General features: G+C 39.4%; 1 protein-coding gene across 5 annotated transcripts in view; it reads left to right on the top strand.

The window, feature by feature from the left end:
* Positions 1-19835, top strand: part of BARD1 (BRCA1 associated RING domain 1) — a 92512-nt gene that overhangs the window by 41992 nt on the left and 30685 nt on the right. For all 5 annotated transcript variants that reach the window (XM_055573384.1, XM_055573386.1, XM_055573387.1 and 2 more), the window contains exons 5-6: positions 4869-4949; positions 6666-6838. In XM_055573384.1, the coding sequence (XP_055429359.1) occupies positions 4869-4949; positions 6666-6838 (254 nt within the window). The remainder of the gene's footprint in view (positions 1-4868; positions 4950-6665; positions 6839-19835) is intronic.

Raw genomic sequence — 19835 nt, 5'->3', positions numbered from 1 at the left:
GATTTTTCCTCCTTCTGTGGTTTAAGAGAATCTAGTTGTGAGAAGCCTAGAAGTGAGTTCTTATTACTCAGAAAATATTCTGTTTGAGAGATTTCTGTTTTAAAGTAATTCCAAGAAATCAGACGCAGAAGTTAATTTATATCCTGGAAACTATATATTGGTTCAAGCTTACCCCGTTACTGTGGACCCTGGATTATCTAATTACCATAATTTTATTTATGTGCATGACATTACATCTACATAAAGGAGAAGGAGAAAATATGACAGATTTTCAGAACTAGGGAGGAAAATACAGATTGAGTATAAAAAACAAGCAATTTGCAAATCAGCTATACATTTCAGGGTTCAGTTCAGTTCATTCGCTCAGTCGTGTTTGACTCTTTGCGACCCCATGAACCACAGCACGCCAGGCCTCCCTGTCCATCACCAACTTCCAGAGTTTACCCAAACTCATGTCCATTGAGTCAGTGATGCCATCCAACCATCTCATCTTCTGTTGTCCCCTTCTCTTCCTGCCCTCAATCTTTCCCAGCATCAGGGTCTTTTCAGATGAGTCAGCTCTTTGCATCCAGTGGCTAAAGTATTGGATTTTCAGTTTCAACAACAATGAACACCCAGGACTGATCTCCTTTAGGATGGACTGGTTGGATCTCCTAGCAGTCCAAAGGACTCTGAAGAGTCTTCTCCAACACCACAGTTCAAAAGCATCAATTCTTTGGCGCTCAGCTTTCTTTAGAGTCCAACTCTCACATCCATACATGACCACTGGAAAAACCATAGCGTTGACTAGATGGACCTTTGCTGCAAAGTAATATCTCTGCTTTTTAATATGCTATCTAGGTTGGTCATAACTTTCCTTGCAAGGAGTAAGCGTCTTTTAATTTCATGGCTGCAATCACTATCTGCAGTGATTTTTGGAGCCCCCCAAAATAAAGTCAGCCACTGTTTCCATTGTTTCTCCATCTATTTGCCATGAAGTGATGGGACCGGATGCCATGATCTTCGTTTTCTGAATGTTGAGCTTTAAGCCAACTTTTTCACTCTCCTCTTTCACTTTCAAGAGGCTCTTTAGTTCTTCTTGGCTTTCTGACATAAGGGTGGTGTCATCTGTGTATCTGAGGTTATTGATATTTCTCCCGGCAATCTTGATTCCAGCTTGTGCTTCCTCCAGCCCAGCGTTTCTCATGATGTACTCTGCATAGAAGTTAAATAAGCAGGATGACAATATACAGCCTTGACGTACTCCTTTTCCTATTTGGAACCAGTCTGTTGTTCCATGTCCAGTTCTAACTGTTGCTTCCTGACCTGCATACAGGTTTCTCAAGAGGCAGGTCAGGTGGTCTGGTATTCCCATCTCTTTCAGAATTTTCCACAGTTTATTGTGATCCACACAGTCAAAGGCTTGGGCATAGTCAATAAAGCAGAAATAGATGCTTTTCTGGAACTCTCTTGCTTTTTCCATGATCCATTGGATGTTGGCAATTTGATCTCTGGTTCCTCTGCCTTTTCTAAAACCAGCTTGAATATCTGGAAGTTCACAGTTCACGTATTGCTGAAGCCTGGCTTGGAGAATTTTAAGCATTACTTTATTAGCGTGTGAGATGAGTGCAATTTTGCAGTAGTTTGAATGTTCTTTGGCATTGCCTTTCTTTGGGATTGGAATGAAAACTGACCTTTTCCAGTCCTGTGGCCACTGCTGAGTTTTCCAAATTTGCTGGCAGATTGGGTACAGCACTTTCACAGCATCATCTTTTAGGATTTGAAATAGCTCAACTGATATTCCATCACCTCCACTAGCTTTATTCGTACTTTTCAGGATAGTCTAGGGCTAACATGTTAACAGAAGACACCTTTGATAATATGAAGAGGTGACTTGAAAGAAAAGTACCACCGGCTGCTGCTGCTCCTAAGTCACTTCAGTTGTGTCATACTCTGTGCTTCCCCATAGATGGCTAGCAACTTTAAAAGAGATTCTGCTTTTAGTTTCCAAATTGTCACTCTAATTGCCTATGTGACTTCCATATGACTCTTTCATTGCACAGTTGTGTTTATATTAATTTACAGGCTTCTTTAATATGTTTTTGTGACTGCTGTGTAGAATTAGATTGAGGATATTTTTGTGAAGGTTTCTGTGTATTTTTTGTGTATACTTTCATTTTGAAGGTTGGGAATGTGTGTGGTTCTGGCCGTTCATCTGTCCTTGTATTCATGGGATTGTTTAAAAAAATCAAATTTGTGTCTTGACAGATGTTCCTGAGCTCATTTGGAACTGACTTAAACATGGTGCAAAAGTAGCTAAATGGACGTGAACTTGCACCACAGGTGTAGAATTGCTCCTCTGAGGAACTATGGGAAATATTTTTTTAATGGACGTGGCGCAACTGATTTGAGACATGTAGAGTGCTTGCTTTTTAGGCCCATTGAATATTTAAGGTCTTTTTGGTAATCTAGGGACTTAAAAATATATATTGCATGAAGATTTGTTTTTGTTTTTTAGAAAACTGAGTAAGCTACCATTTTAGATTTGCTGTATTTGAGAGGTAGTCTGAAACAGCCCAGTAAAAGCAAATGTTACTGTCTTGAGGGGATTTAGTGACTTCTATATTTTCCAATCAATACAGAATAGCCCCAACAGGAGTTGGGGCTGCTTGTTGTAGGAGAGAGATTTCCTTCTCCCTGAAGAAGCTCTTCTCAAAACACAACATTGGTGTATGTAATTTTTATCACATATAACTTTTATTTATTCAGCATTTCAGAGTAAGCTGTCAGTTTTTCTTTCTTTCTTTCTTTTTTTTTTTTGAGAAAATAAGCCTTGCCTTTGCCTGAAAAATAACTTTGAGAAAAAAAGGTGAATATGATCACTCACACTCACCTAGAGCCAGACATCCTGGAACTTGAAGTTGTGGGCCTTAGGAAGCATCACTACGAACAAAGCTAGTGGAGGTGATGAAATTCCAGTGGAGCTATTTCAAATCCTAAAAGATGATGCTGTGAAAGTGCTGTACTCAATCTGCCAGCAAATTTGGAAAACTCAGCAGTGGCCACAGGACTGGAAAAGGTCAGTTTTCATTCCAATCCCAAAGAAAGGTAATGCCAAAGAACGTTCAAACTACCGCACAATTGCACTCATCTCACACGCTAATAAAGTAATGCTTAAAATTCTCCAAGCCAGGCTTCAGCAATATGTGAACCATGAACTTCCAGATGTTCAAGCTGGTTTTAGAAAAGGCAGAGGAACCAGAGATCAAATTGCCAACATCCAATGGATCATGGAAAAAGCAAGAGAGTTCCAGAAAAACATCTATTTCTGCTTTATTGACTATGCCCAAGCCTTTGACTGTGTGGATCACAATAAACTGTGGAAAATTCTGAAAGAGATGGGAATACCAGACCACCTGACCTGCCTCTTGAGAAACCTATATGCAGGTCAGGAAGCAACAGATAGAACTGGACATGGAACAACAGAATGGTTCCAAATAGGAGAAGGAGTACGTCAAGGCTGTATATTGTCACCCTGCTTGTTTAACTTATATGCAGACCACATCATGAGAAACGCTGGGCTGGAGGAAGCACAAACTGGAATCAAGATTGCCAGGAGAAATATCAATAACCTCAGATACACAGATGACACCACCCTTATGGCAGAAAGCCAAGAAGAACCAAAGAGCCTCTTGAAAGTGAAAGAGGAGAGTGAAAAAGTTGGCTTAAAGCTCAACATTCAGAAAACTAAGATCATGGCATCCACTCTCATCACTTCATGGCAAATAGATGGGGAAACAGTGGCTGACTTTATTTTTGGTGGCTCCAAAATCACTGCAGATGGTGATTGCAGCCATGAATTTAAGGGACGCTTACTCCTGGAAGGAAAGTTATGACCAACCTAGACAGCATTTTACAAAGCAGAGATATTACTTTGTCAACAAAGGTCCATCTAGACAAAGGTATGGTTTTTCCACTGGTCATGTATGGATGTGAGAGTTGGACTGTGAAGAAGGCTGAGTGCCGAAGAATTGATGGTTTTGACCTGTGGTGTTGGAGAAGACTCTTGAGAGTCCCTTGGACTGCAAGAGATCCAAGCAGTCCATCCTAAAGGAAATCAGTCCTGGGTGTTCATAAGAAGGAGTGATATTGAAGCAGAAACTCCAATACTTTGACCACCTGATACAAAGAGCTGACTCATTTGAAAAGATCCTGATGCTGGGAAAGATTAAGGGCAGGAGGAGTGGGGACGACAGAGGATGAAATGGTTGGATGGCATCACTGACTCAATGGATATCGATTTGGGTGGACTCTGGGAGTTGGTGATGGACAGGGAAGCCTGGCATGCTGCTGTTCATGGGGTCGCAAAGGGTTGGACAGGACTGAGCGACTGAACTGAACTGAAACTAAATTAATGTCGTGAGGATAAGTAGATTAACTACCAATAAGGCAGCAGTTATGGGTTTAACATTCGCTTCACCGAGATGCCCTGTTGGCTTTAATTTTGTTTTAAATGATAATCAGAAACCGTTTTCTTGTATGTTCAAAAAGGATGTTTTTCACAAATAAAATGGTGACTTTAAAAACTTCATTATGATCAGATGAACTTTGGCTACTGTCCTTGGTGTTTTGACTTGACTTTTGATACAGGTTGCTAATTGCAGAGAGATTGGAGTCTGTTCAGAGATGGACTACATGAGTTTGAGTTGATATCTGAGAACAATCCATGAATGAGTAACTTATTATTTATTGACTCATGAGCAATGGGCATAGAACAGATTTAAATTTTATCTTGAAGAAGACAAAATCGTAAAGAAGAAATAAAAAATCATGATTTTTTTTTTCTTTCCTTTATAATTTTTAATTTTACTTTCTCATTGTTCTACTAGGGCGACATCCCTTCTGTTGAATACCTCTTACAAAGTGGAAACGACCCAAATGTTAAAGACCATGCTGGATGGACACCATTGGTAGTTTTCTTCTTGTTTGTTTTTTATTATCTTTCTGTTTATGGTTTATAGTTATTATAGTTATGTAGGTGTCTGTATATCCCCTTCTGCCATATATATAGTCTCTTTTTAATCTGAAGAACTCACGTTTTAAACAAATAAGGGAACTCATGTTTTAAACAAATAAGGGTAAACATCATGTTTCATCTAGCTTTTCAGTTGTGACAGGTGAAAAATTGCCTACCTTTTGACTGACTGCTTCTAGATTTAAGAGTGGTTCCACTATATTGTTGAATTTACCACATGTATGGAAAGCTAACTGCTACAACAGACATCAGGCTCTATTCTGCACCACTGCATGTCACTGGAACCACAATTTTCAGGATAAAGAAGTCAAGAAATGGGTATAGGAATGTAGTACATGGCAGTGGTTGTTATTGAGGATCTGTCTTGGCCTCACTTATACCCTGTCCAATTACAGACACACAGAGGTAGTAGAAATCTTTGCTCACATTAAATAATTTTTAAAGTCTTTGCTTTTTATTGCTAAAAAATACAATGTAAAGAACAGTCTGGGAAAAGAATGGCACAAGTACATAGAAACAACTGCTATATGGACCATTGGGACAGTTAGCATGTGGTTTGAATGCAACCATAAAATATCAAGAGATGAGATGGATACCCTTATTCTGTGAACTGTAAATTCGAAGAAATGGAGAGATTCTCATTAGACTAGGTGCAAAAAAGGTTTTAAACTTGTCTATAATGCCTTCTCCCTGCAATTTTTTAAGCTGGGAGTGTTTATTCTAGATTAGAGTCACTTTGTTGTTTGGACTCCACACACAGTCTGGCTAACCTTTTCAAAGAAAGGTTAATTTTTCTTTTAAGCAACTAAGGCAAACTTTAATAAAAATTGGTGAATAATTTAGGGGACATGAGACCTAATTTGGAGTCCTTTCTCATAGAAATAGACCAGAAGCATTCAGTGTGGTGTTTTGCCTATTAAGATTTGAAGGTATGTACTTAAAGGCATGCTATGCCAGAGATTTTTTAGAATACAACACAGTGGCATCGTTAGCAGATGATTAAACCGAAGGAAGATTTGCAGTGTGAAGCATCTTTGAACATTCCACCATTACCAGTTATGTCATTCATTAAGTTCCTTCTGAGTACCTCCACTGTGTTATATCTTTTGTCACTGACACTAGCCATACAATATCTGTAGCTTCCACAACTAGAGAGGCTTGTCTCGTCAGTTCTCATTCTAAGGTATTCACTTTGCTGGGTGCTTACGTGTATATATGCCACTTAGCTTATGGCTAAGCAGTTGATTTAGTGAGTACTATTCAGCCTTGAAGGATTTCAGATTTTATGCATGATCTGGTTTTGAAATATTTTCTATGTTTTTTTTCACCCTTGTTTTAAATTTCTTGCTATAGTGCAATTTAGGAGCTGTAATTGGACTAAAGCTACTTTTTCTTCCAAGTAAAGAGCATTTGACCCAAGGCTCAAATGAGAAAGATCTTTTTTCATGAATTACATAAATCTTGATTGCGGCCTATCTTACCTTAAAGACTATTAAGAGTTTTTACTCTGTCAATAACTTATGGTCTGTAGGAGTATTTAGGTAAGAACCGGTTTTCTGATTGAGGTTTGTATTATTTTTCTGAAGTGTGGCTTTGTTATGATATTATTCATTGGTCTTCCTCATTGCTCTTCTCACTCTCCTTTAATCAGCATGAAGCCTGCAATCACGGGCACCTGAAGGTGGTGGAGCTGCTGCTCCAGCACAAGGCGTTGGTGAACACCACTGGGTATCAGAACGACTCGCCTCTTCACGACGCAGTGAAGAACGGGCATGTGGACATTGTCAAGCTGTTACTCAGCTATGGCGCCTCCAGGGAGGCAGTGTAAGTAGTTCACCTTAAGGCCTATTTTTTTCCACTGACTTTTTATTGAAACAAGGTCTTTGATGAAGCAGAGACTTTTCTACCTAAGTTGATGACTGTTTTTTTTTTTTTCCACAACTATATTTAAATGTGGCCAATGTATTCTAGACTTAAAATCAGCATTCATGCCCTTTTCCTTTATAATTCTTACATGTTGAAGGGAGGTATACTCTTAATTCAGAAACAGTTTTCAGATTAATTTTGGAAGCTTCGAGTTTCTGGAAAAAGTCATTCAGTTTTTATGTAGATTGATTCATACTTATTAATAAGGCAAGAATTAGAAGAATGTGAAGCTAAATAACTACTTTGTATGCTCCCTAGTACTTTAGAATTGTTGTAAATCTTCTATTCCTTTTCTTCTTTTCCTAAATATTTAGTATAACCACATTTAAAATATGTAAGAATTCAGATGTTAGGCAAGTGCAGTCAAATTATTTCTTAGATTTTTCAAATCATTCAAGTGAACCTCCAGGTAAATCGTTTCCCAGTACTGGAGCACGGAGACATATCAGTGAATGCTGGCGGCTGCATTTTAAAGTTGCTGTTGTCAAGAGTGTCACAAGTAAATGCTGTATGTGGATTTTATATCTGTAATCTCTAACTTGGTTCATGTCTCCCTATATATTATTTGATTCTTTTTAGTTAATGAAGTAGTTGGAATGAAAATGCAAGAATTGCCTCTCTGTTTAGCCATTACTTTTGCAGGTTTGGAAGTAGCACACAGAAGTCAGGACTTGCTCTGTTTACAGAAGGGAATAAAGATTCCAAAATGCAGATCTTATAGGTTTCATTTTTTTAAAAAATAGGGAATCATATAATATAGTTGAAAGATAAATAATAATGCAGGAAATTGCTATACCTTGGTGCTGTTAGTTTTGGTGTTTTTAATGTCCTTTCTTTCTCATCACATGTGATAAGATGGTTGAGGCAAACTCAGAAAACACATCTCTTCTATTTTTTTAATTTTTCTGTTTTTTTTTTTTAATTTTTTACACACACGTGTATTAGATTAGGCCGTGTGTTTGTGTGTATGTATACATATATACATGTCTAACAGGTATGACCCTCTTGGGATAGCGATCCATTTGGTAGAGAAGGTGGTTGCTTTGTTCAGGTAAAACGGAATAGTTCCTGTTCATGGGTGCTTAAATCAGCCATGACCACTCTTATGAATGGAGCACTGGTCAGGGTGTTAGGGATTCCAGCTTTTATTTGTGATTCCATTATTGCCTTTATAGCTTCAGTCAGGTTAGTTTCTGTGCCTTGGTGTCCTCACCTATAAAACATGGGTGATGCCTGCTGCTTTTCTATTTCTTCAGAGTATAGTGGGGATTAATGAGCCAAAACCCAGGGTCTGTCGTATGGTTTGTACACCATGATTCTTCACTACACTGTGAAGCTCGTTAATACACAAGGTGTGGGTCTGAGACGGTTAGCGGGTCTGCTTTCAGAGGTGCCTTCTCAGATGGCTGTGTTGTACCCAGTAGGGTTATGGGGTGAAGCAGCAGGTGTAGGTACACCGCCAGCCCATTGCTGTCCAGTGGATCTTTCTGCACTGATGGAGGCGCTCCGTGACAGTTGCAGGCACTCAGTAGTCACTGGACATCTCTTATTATTCAGCACTTGAAATGGAGCTGTTGCTACTGAGGAAATACATTTTAAAATACATTTTAATTAATTTAAATAGTCACATATGCCAGATGGTTACTGCATTGGAGAGCCGGTTGGTACCGTTTGGATAGTAGGGAAGGCAGGTTTATTTGGTGACTGAAATCAGGAATGATTTTGGGTATAGGATACTAAGGCAACTGTAGGACAATTGCAAGAGTTGATTTGATTTAAGGTGTAACAGACCGGGAGCTGTTTCTAAACATCGTTATTCCTTCTGTTCTGGACTGGTGGTCATCATACTTAAGTATTTTCTGTATTTTTTGGTTTCTGTTTTATCTTGTGATCATTGCTGTTGACCTGATTAGCCTTGCCATTTCCTAACTGATCTCCTTTTCAGATTACTCTTCATACTACACAGTCCAAGAGCTTTCAAAATATACAGTTCTGGCCAAATGACTTATTTGCTTAAAACCCTTCCCGGTAACTCAATGTTTTAAAAATAGAAGTCAGACTTAAGAACCTAATTTGTAGGGCCTCAGGTGGTCCAGCTTTCCTCATCTCTCCAACTCCATCTCTGGTCCCTCCTGTCCCCATTCTTCAACTTTTTTTGCACTAGCCTTTCTAAATTTTTATTTCCTTAAGATATGCAAAGCTATTTTGCCTCCTAACCATCAAATATGCTTTTGCGTTGTGTGGTATATTCTTCCTTTGGGTTTCATCTTAGGTATGGTTTGTTTTTGGCTGGCTTTCGTGGGTCCTTTGTATATGGTGCTTCCTCCTGGTTATAAATGGAGGTGGCAGTGTACCTGCTTCTTACTATCTTCTCGTTAGGTTGTGTGCTCTGTGTGCCAGGGATCATGCCTGCTCTCCCAGGCCCTCCTGAGTGCCTGATGTAGTCTGTTGTTGTTCAGTCACTAAGTCGTGTCCAACTCTGCGACACCATGGACTCTAGCATGCCGGGTAGTCTGTACCCACAGTTATTTGTAGAGTGAATTGGTCAGTCTTTGAATGCATAAAGGGTTTCCCTTGTGGCTCAGCTGGTAAAGAATCCTCTTGCAATGTGGGAGACCTGGGTTCGATCCCTGGGTTGAAAAGATCTGGAGAAGGGAAAGGCTACCCACTCCAGTATTCTGGCCTGGAGAATTTGATGGACTGTATAGTCCATGGAGGTGCAAAGAGTCGGACATGACTAAACAACTTTTACTTTCACTTTTCTGAATGCACAAAAGGGCTTCCCTGGTGGCTCAGATGGTAAAGAATCGACTTGCAATGCAAGAGACCTGGGTTCGATCCCTGGTTGGGAAGATCCCCTGGAGAAGGGAATGGCAACTCACTCCAGTATTCTTGCCTGGAATATCCCATGGAGAGACTGCTGGGCTACAGTCCATGGGGTCGCAAAGAGCCGGACACGACTGAGCGACTAACACTTGCACTTTTCTGAATCCATAAAATGATGATATATTTTTTCATCTCTTGGTTAAAGGAACAGACAAGATGAAAATAGGAATTGCCTCCCTCTGCTCCCAACTTCGCTATAACTATGAAGAGAATGTGTAAATCCAAGTTTCTGTAAGCTGCACCTTATCTCGGATGGTAGAACTGGTTCCCCGTATTGATCAGAGTGAACGAACGATGTATGCTCCCTGGGCAGAATTGTTAGTCTCTTGCCCATTGGGCATTCCTGTTTCCTTTTGTGGGATCAAGGCCACCCAAAGTAATTCCTCTAGCCTTGACATTTTTAAGGTCTATTTTTCTTTCTGCCAGTGTTCTGTATACTGTTTTTCTAGAGTTAAGTATTAACAGGTGAGAACAGATGAAATTTGTTCCTGTGCTTTCCTCCATGTCTGAAATAGAGCATGGGGAGGGTGTCATGGAGACTTTGTAGGGTTCTTACTACTCTTTTGTGTTTTTTTTCCGCCTAAAGTTCATTTTCCATTTAAGCTGTTAATATCTCAGACTCTGAAATCTGAGTTGATAGGTGTGCTTCCATTTTTTTTCTCTGCTTACCATGTATTTTACTCTTAATATATCTTATCTCAGAGTAACCAGGACTAGATTTTTTCCATCTCTAGAAGAAGGGTAGAGACGAGAAAGGGCAAAAACTGTTCTTTATCCTTCCTTCTTTGGCCCTTGGTGCTTCGGCTAATTGAAGTTGTAGATAAGTAGTGTCCTTTTGCCTATTCTAAATTTCTAAATGCCATTCTTTAGCTCTACAAGAGACATTTTGGAATCTTCTTCATTATCTCAAAGCTAAAGGCTTCTTTCTACTTACATGCCTTCTTTTCCTGGATTTTCAACGGAATGAGTGTTAGATTTTTCTCTTACACTCTTCTCCATTGCCCCCTTTACATCTTCATCTCCCCAGTTGTTTTATCTGCTACTTGTATAATACAAGTAGATGTGAACAGGCCCTCACGGTAGTGGTTACAGAACAGTATGATACATGTCTTCATAGCTCAGTGCCCCCAAGATTCTATGAATATCGAGGATAGGGGCTACAAATAATGACTAGAGGAAGTCATGAAAGGTTTTCTAGAGGATGTAGCACTTCAACTGAATTTGAAGAAAAAGGATAAGAGGGTGGACTTTGCAGAAAGAGGATAATGGTTGCTAAGGTACTAGGCACTTGTTTTACTTCTAGGGGACTAGAATGAAGGGAGGAAGCACGGTGAGATAAGAGGCCAGAGAAGGTGGGCAGAGGCAGTGAAAGGCCTTGTGTGCTAAAGAGTTCACATATGAAGCTGAAAATTTTCACCTCCACGCTGGGAAGGAATCCAATTGAAAAGGTCTCTTCAATAATCAAAGGGAGAAGTAAAGAGAAGGATCAAATGATCATATGTTAACTTTTATTTTGTATTACATTTGTCACAGTTTCCAGAGCCATATTATAAAATAATAGTGGTATACCTGGCATACTTGCTTTATTCTCATTTTATAAAAAATATTGGCTGTAGGTTTACAAGTCAATATTAAGGTCGTATTAAAAATAATGATCTTATCATACAGATGGCCAACAGAGACATGAAAAAATACTCAAAATCACTAATTATTAGAGAAATGCAAATCAAAACTATAATAAGGTACCACCTCACACCAGTCAGAATAGCCACCATAAGAAAAGTCTATAAACAGTGAATGCTGGAAGGGTGTGGAGGAAACACTGTTAATGGGACTGTAAATTGGTACAGCTACTATGGGAAGCTATATGGAAATGCCTTTAAAAAATAAAACTAGAGCTGCCATATGATCCAGGAATCCCACTGCTAGGAATATATCTGGAGAAGACTTTAATTGAAAAGATACATGCATACTAGTGTTCATAAAAGAACTATTTACAGTAGCCAAGACTTGGCAGTAAACTAAATGTCCATCAACACAGGAATGGATAAAGAAGAGGTAGGATATGTATACAGTGAAATATTAAGAGCTGCAATATTAATGGAATATTACTCTGAAATAAAATAGAATAAAATAATGCCATTTGCAGCAACATGGATGGACCTAGAGATTAACTTCAGTTTAGTTTAGTTGCTCAGTCATGTCCAACTCTTTGTGACCCCATGGACTGCAGAATGCCAGGCCTCCCTGTCCATGACCAAGTCCCAGAGTTTATTCAAACTCATGTCCATAGACTCGGTGATGCCATCCAACCATCTCATCCTCTGTCACCCCCTTCTCCTCCTGCCTTCAATCTTTCCCAGCATCAGGATCTTTTCAAATGAGTTATTTCTTCGCATCAGGTGGCCAAAGTATTGGAGTTTCAGCCTCAGTATCAGTCTTTCCAATGAATATTCAGGACTGATTTTCTTTAGGATGGACTTGTTGGATCTCCTTGGAGTCCAAGGGACTCTCAAGAGGCTTCTTGAACACCACAGTTCAAAAGCATCAATTCTTCGGCTCTCAGCCTTCTTTAGAGTCCAACTCTCACATCCATACATGACCACTGGAAAAACCATAGCCTTCACTAGACAGATCTTTGTTGGCAAAGTAATGTCTCTGCTTTTTAATATGCTGTCTAGGTTGGTCATAAGTTTTCTCCAAGGATCAAGCGTCTTTTAATTTCTAGGCTACAGTCACCGTCTGCAGTGATTTTGGTGCCCCCAAAAATAAAGTCTGTCATTATTTCCATTGTTTCCCCATCTATTTGCCCATGAAGTTTTGGGACCAGATGCAATGATCTTAGTTTTCTGAATGTTGAGTTTTAAGTCAAATTTTTCACTCTTCTCTCTTTCACTTTATCAAGAGGCTCTTTAGTTCTTCTTGGCTTTCTGCAATAAGAGTGGTGTCATCTGCATATCTGAGGTTATTGATCTTTCTCCTGGCAATCTTGATTCTAGCTTGTGCTTCATCCAGCCCAGCGTTTCTCATGATGTGCTCTGCATATAAGTTAAATAAGCAGGTTGACAATATACAGCCTTGACGTACTCCTTTCCCTATTTGGACCCAGTCTGTTGTCCATGTCTAGTTCTAACTGTTGCTTCCTTCTCAAGAGGCAGGTCAGGTGATCTGATATTTCCATCTCTTGAAGAATTTTCCATGATTTGTCATGATCCTCACAGTCAAGGCTTTGGCATAGTCAATAAAGCAGAAGTAGATGTGTTTCTGAAACTCTCTTGCTTTTTCGATGATCCAGCAGATGTTGGCAATTTGATCTCTGATTCCTCTGCCTTTTCTAAATCCAGCTTGAACACATGGAAGTTCATGGTTCATGTACTGTTGAAGCCTGGCTTGGAGAATTTTGAGCATTACTTTGTTAGCATGTGAGATGAATGCAGTTGTGCAGTAGCTTGAGGATTCTTTGGCATTGCCTTTCTTTGAGATTGGAATGAAAGCTGACCTTTTCCAGTCTTGTGGCCACTGATGGGGTTTCCAAATTTGCTGGCATATGGAGTGCAGCATTTTCACAGCATCATCTTTTAGGATTTGAAATAGCTCAACTGGAATTCCATCACCTCCACTAGCTTTGTCATAGTGATGCTTCCTAAGGCCCACTTGACTTCACATTCCAGGATGTCTGGCTCTAGGTGGGTGATCATACCATCGTGATTATCTGGGTTGTGAAGATCTTTTTTGTATAGTTCTTCTGTATATTCATGCCACCTCTTCTTAATGTCTTCTGCTTCTGTTAGGTCCATACCATTTCTGTTCTTTATTGTGCCCATCTTTGCATGAAATGTTCCCTTGGTATCTGATTTTCTTGAAGAGATCTCTAGTCTTTCCCATTCTGTTATTTTCCTCTATTTCTTTGCATTGATCACTGAGGAAGGCTTTCTTATCTCTCCTTGCTCTTCTTTGGAACTCTGCATTCGAATGTGTGTATGTTTCCTTTTCTCCTTTGCCTTTAGCTTCTCTTCTATTCACAACTATTTGTAAGACCTCCTCAGACAACCATTTGGCCTTTTTGCATTTCTTTTCCTTGGGGATAGTGTTGATTCCTGCCTCCTGTACAATGTTAGGAACCTCTGTCCATAGTTCTTCAGGCATTCTGTCTATGAGATCTAATCCCTTGAATCTGTTTCTCACTCCACTGTATAATTGTAAGGGATTTGATTTAGTTTATACCTGAATGGTCTAGTGGTTTTCCCTACTTTCTTCAATTTAAGTCTGAATTTGGCAATAAGGTGTTTAACATCTGTACCACAGTCAGCTCCTGGTATTGTTTTTGTTGACTGTATAGAGCTTCTCCGTCTTTGGCTGCAAAGAATATAAACAATCTGATTTTGGTACTATCATACTGAGCGAATTATCTTAGATTATCATATCAGAGATCATCACAGCAGAGATTATCATACTGAGTAAATCAGAAGGAAAAAGACAAATACCATATGATGTCACTTACATATGGAATTTAAAATATGATACAAATGAACTTATTTACAAAATAGAAATAGGCTCACAGACATAGAAAACAAACTTATAGTTATCAAAGGAGAATGAGGGTAAGAGAGGAATAAATTAGGAGTTTGGGATTAGCAGATACAAACCACTATATATAAAATAAAGAGCAAGGTCCTATTGTGTAGCACAGGGAACTCCTGTAATCAATATCCTATAATTAACCATAGCATAAAAGAATATGAAAAAGAATATATATATGTGTGTATATATTTATAAATGTATGTGATGAAAGTGAAAGTAGAGAGTGAAAAAGTTGGTTTAAAGCTCAACATTCAGAAAACGAAGATCATGGCATTCGGTCCCATCACTTCATGGGAAATAGATGGGGAAACAGTGGAAACAGTGGCAGACTTTATTTTTGGGGGCTCCAAAATCAATGCAGATGGTGACTGCAGCTATGAAATTAAAAGACATTTACTCCTTGGAAGGAAAGTTATGACCAACCTAGATAGCATATTCAAAAGCAGAGACATTACTTTGCCAACAAAGGTTCGTCTAGTCAAGGCTATGGTTTTTCCTGTGGTCATGTATGGATGTGAGAGTTGGACTGTGAAGAAGGCTGAGCGCCGAAGAATTGATGCTTTTGAACTGTGGTGTTGGAGAAGACTCTTGAGAGTCCCTTAGACTGCAAGGAGATCCAACCAGTCCATTCTGAAGGAGATCAGCCCTGGGATTTCTTTGGAAGGAATGATGCTAAAGCTGAAACTCCAGTACTTTGGTCACCTCATGCAAAGAGTTGACTCACTGGAAAAGACTCTGATGCTGGGAGGGATTGGGGGCAGGAGAAGGGGACGACAGAGGATGAGATGGCTGGATGGCGTCACTGACTCGATGGATGTGAGTCTGAGTGAACTCTGGGAGTTGGTGATGGACAGGGAGGCCTGGCGTGCTGGGATTCATGGGGTCCAAAGAGTCGGACACGACTGAGCAACTGAACTGAACTGATGTGTGTATAACTGAATCACTTTGCTATATACCAGCAACTAGCACATTGTAAGTCACCTACACTTCAATTTTTAAAAAAGAGCTTCCTTCCGGTTATTTTAGCATTTTTAAACAAGACTGGATTTTATTTTATTAAGTGATTTTGAGATGATCTTACACTTTTTGCCAGTTGATGTTATTAACACATTTAAAAATATTACTCCATGTTGTATTGTTGGGATAAACTTAGTTTATTACGTTAATCTTTACAGAAATAGTTCACATTAGTTTCCTAGGATTTATTTAAAACTTTTGCATCTATAGGTATAAATTAGAATAATTTGTTGTTTTAACTTCCATTTTTTACCCTCAGGTTTTGATGTTAAAATGATACTTATAGTTCTTAAAAATAATCAGGATGCTTTCTGCCTTCTCTGGTCTTGGGTATGTGAATAGAGTATCTAACAGAAATAATTCCCACCCTACTTCCTGTTTCCCATCCCCTGTCCTTTGTCCCCAACCTGCCATAACATTATTTATTTTGATCACTTTCATACTGTATATTTGGAGATATCTCTCAATTTGGTTACTACTAGTAGTTATCACTCTGAAATTCTAATGTATTAATAGTAGAATATAGGTACTAAAGAGAAGATGGACTTTTTGTTATCCTTTTAATTTATCCTGAAATTGTCCCTGTGAACTGTAAAACAAAGTTACCTATTTTGTAGTTAAATCTGAGACCATATATATTTCTTACTTTAAATTTTATTTTGATTTAATTTTAATATTCTGTTTCTTTACTATTTTCTTACAGTCACATTTTGCTTAGAATACTTTCTTAATGCGCTTTGAGCTTTTGCTGTGCAAACTGGCATTTTATAAATGCCTCTTGCATTTGAATATAGTATTAATTTGCTTTTTCAAATCCTAAAAGATCATGCTGTGAAAGTGCTGCACTCACTATGTCAGCAAATTTGGAAACCCCAGCAGTGGCCACAGAACTGGAAAAGGTCAGTTTTCATTCCAATCCCAAAGAAAGGCAATACCAAAGAATGTTCAAACTACACACAATTGCACTCATCTCACACGCTAGTAAAGGAATGCTCAAAATTCTCCAAGCCAGGCTTCAGCAATACGTGAACCGTGAACTTCCAGATGTTCAAGCTGGTTTTAGAAAAGGCAGAGGAACCAGAGATCAAATTGCCAACATCCAATGGATCATGGAAAAAGCAAGAGAGTTCCAGAAAAGCATCTATTTCTGCTTTATTGACTATGCCAAAGCCTTTGCCTGTGTGGACCACAATAAACTGTGGAAAATTCTGAAGGAGATGGGAATACCAGACCACCTGACCTGCCTCTTGAGAAACCTGTATGCAGGTCAGGAAGCAACAGTTAGAACTGGACGTGGAACAACAGACTGGTTCCAAGTAGGAAAAGGAGTACGTCAAGGCTGTATATTGTCACCCTACTTATTTAATTTCTATGCAGAGTACATCATGAGAAACGCTGGGCTGGAAGAAGCACAACCTGGAGTCAAGATTGCTGGGAGAAATATCAGTAACCTCAGATATGTAGATGACACCACCCTTATGGGAGAAAGCAAAGAAGTAAAGAGCCTCTTGATGAAAGTGAAAGAGAAGAGTGAAAAATTTGGCTTAAAACTCAACATTCAGAAAACTAAGATAATGGCATCTGGTCCCAACACTTCATGGCAAATAGATGGGGAGACAATGGAAACAATGACAAACTTTTTTGGGGGGCTCCAAAATCACGGCAGATGGTGACTGCAGCCATGAAATTAAAAGACACTTACTCCTTGGAAGGAAAGTTATGACCAACCTAGATAGCATATTACAAAGCAAAGACATTACTTTGCCAACAAAGGTCCATCTAGTCAAGGCTACGGTTTTTCCAATAGTCATGTATGTGTGTGAGAGTTGGACTACAAAGAAAGTTGAGTGCCGAAGAATTGATGCTTTTGAACTGTGATGTTGGAGAAGACTCTTGAGAGTCCCTTGGACTGCAAGGAGATCTATGCAGTCCATCCTAAAGATCAGTCCTGGGTATTCATTGGAAGGCCTGATGTTGAAGCTGAAATTCCAATACTTTGGCCACCTGATGCAGAGAGCTGACTTATGCTGGGAAAGATTGAAGGCTGAAGGAGAAGGGACAACAGAGGATGAGATGGTTGGATGGCCTCACCAACTCAATGGCCATGGGTTTGGGTGTACTCCGGGAGTTGGTGATGGACAGGGAGGCCTGGCATGCTGCGGTTCATGGGGTCGCAAAGAGTTGGACATGAATGAGCGACTGAACTGAAGTGAACTGATTAATCAGCTTTGCTCTGAAGTTGCTATGTTTTGCATGAGACATTTACCCCTTGAGGGCTAAAATAAGAGTCTGTTACCCAGGAGGGAAAAAGTTCTATTTTTAACTTCATATATGAAAATAAATTTCAAATCTTCTGTGTTTCTTTGTTTCTCAGAAATATGTTGGTAACTGTTTAAAACCTCATAGGCTATACTTAAGGAGAAGGCAATGGCAACCCACTCCAGTACTCTTGCCTGGAAAATCCTATGGATGGAGGAGCCTGGTGGGCTGTAGTCCATGGGGTTGCTGAGAGTCGGACACGGCTTCACTTTCACTTTTCATTTTCATGCATTGGAGAAGGAAATGGCAACCCACTCCAGGTTCTTGCCTGGAGAATCCCAGGGACGGGGGAGCCTGGTGGGCTGCCGTCTATGGGGTCGCACAGAGTCGGACACAACTGAAGCGACTTAGCAGCAGCAGCAGGTTATCCTTTTCTGTGGCTTTCTATGTGTCTCAGACTGAACTTAAAACAGAACTATTCCAGTCACATCAGAAGTATATTGGGTGTTTGGAGCATATCATAAGCTTTTTTTTTTTTTAAGAGAAATATAGAGTTCAGGATTTGATACTTGGTCTGCTATTAACAGAGTTTTTTTTTTAAGGATGTAGAATTCTTAGTTAGAATATAGTATATACATTGAAGTTATTATTCCACTACTGTTGTTAATTTTTCAAATATTCATCTTATGTAACAGATAATTTATTTATAGCTGTTAAGAATCATGTTGCTCTTTTGAATTTCTCTGCTGTTTCTTGTTTCACCACAAATTAAGTGACTTGAAAAATTAAAATCTATGTGTTGCAGTTTCATAGTTGTTCATAAAGGATTTCATCGTGGACAGTCTTGCTGTCATATGTTACAGGTTTAGTATTAGTAAAAATGCTGTTTCATGTGTTATTTGGGATAGACTGATTTATATGTGCAAGTGCAAGTTTAAATTAGCCCCTGTCTCCTTCTCCCCTTGTACTAGTGGTCAAGATCATCTCGGGGACAGCTGTAGGTGTGTGTCTATTCATCATTTTTTTTTTTAAGTTTTTATTGGAATATAGTTGATATAAAATGTTGTGTTAGTTTCTGCTGTACAACAAAGTCAATCAGATAAACACATACATATTTGTTGTTGTTCAGTCGCTAAGTCATGTCTGACTCTTGGCTACCCCATGAAGTGTAGCCCACCAGGCTCCTCTGCCCTTCACTAAATTTCAGAGTTTGCTCAAAATATATACATATAACCACTCCTTTTTAGATTCTTTTCCCATTGAGAAGAGTCCCTGTGTTTTACAGTAGGTCCGTATTAATTATTCTGTCATTCATGAGGGGGAGGACATTGAAGGCCTATACTGTATTCTGATCTCTGCTTTTGGGGTAAAACTGAAATGTTAAACACCTGAAAAAAAGGCTGAAATGTTACAACACACTCCAGTAAGTACTTTGTTTTTATTAGCCTTAGTGATGAAAAAGAATCCAAGTGAGGATTGTACCTTTCATTTTTTTTTATCCTTGTATTGTATCCTGTGCGTGTACGCTTAGTCACTAAGTTGTGTCCAACTCTTTGTGACTCCATAGACTATAGCCTACCAGGCTCCTCTGTCCATGGGATTTTCCAGGCAATAGTCCTGGAGTGGATTGCCATTTCCTTCTCCAGGGGATCTTCCCAACCCAGGGATCGAACCCGGGTCTCCCGCATTGTAGACAGACGCTTTCTAAATTCAGGCTGTCTGGTTGTGTAACCCCAGCTCTCAGCTGTCCTGCTCTGTTGATGCCTCCCTTCTGCTGATAGCCGTTCAGGGAGCTGATCAGGGTCCTTAGGAGACAGTCCACCTCTTCAGCTCCTTCCTTTTCGTTTCAGGTCACAATTTACTTTTCCAGAACACTGCATTCTTTGTCTTCTCTTTCTTTCTCCCTCTTCTTTTCTTCTTTCTTGCTCTTCTCTTTGTATTTTTTGGTGTTTCTCATTTTCCACACTAGCTTATGTCAGGCCTTCACACAAGCTTTTCTCTCTCCTGGGAGATTCTTATTCTACTTCTGTATCTCCTTTTATTGTTTCTCCTTTGATGTCTACGCAGCTTTACCAGGCTTTAAAGTTCTTCCTGTTTTCTTTCCTTGGCTTGTGCCCCACTCAGCTCTGTGAGGCCCTTTTATCTCATTGGT

This window comes from Bubalus kerabau, chromosome 3 (genome assembly GCF_029407905.1).
Source record: "Bubalus kerabau isolate K-KA32 ecotype Philippines breed swamp buffalo chromosome 3, PCC_UOA_SB_1v2, whole genome shotgun sequence".
Lineage (NCBI taxonomy): Eukaryota > Metazoa > Chordata > Mammalia > Artiodactyla > Bovidae > Bubalus > Bubalus kerabau.
This window is presented reverse-complemented; position numbering and strand designations above follow the sequence as displayed.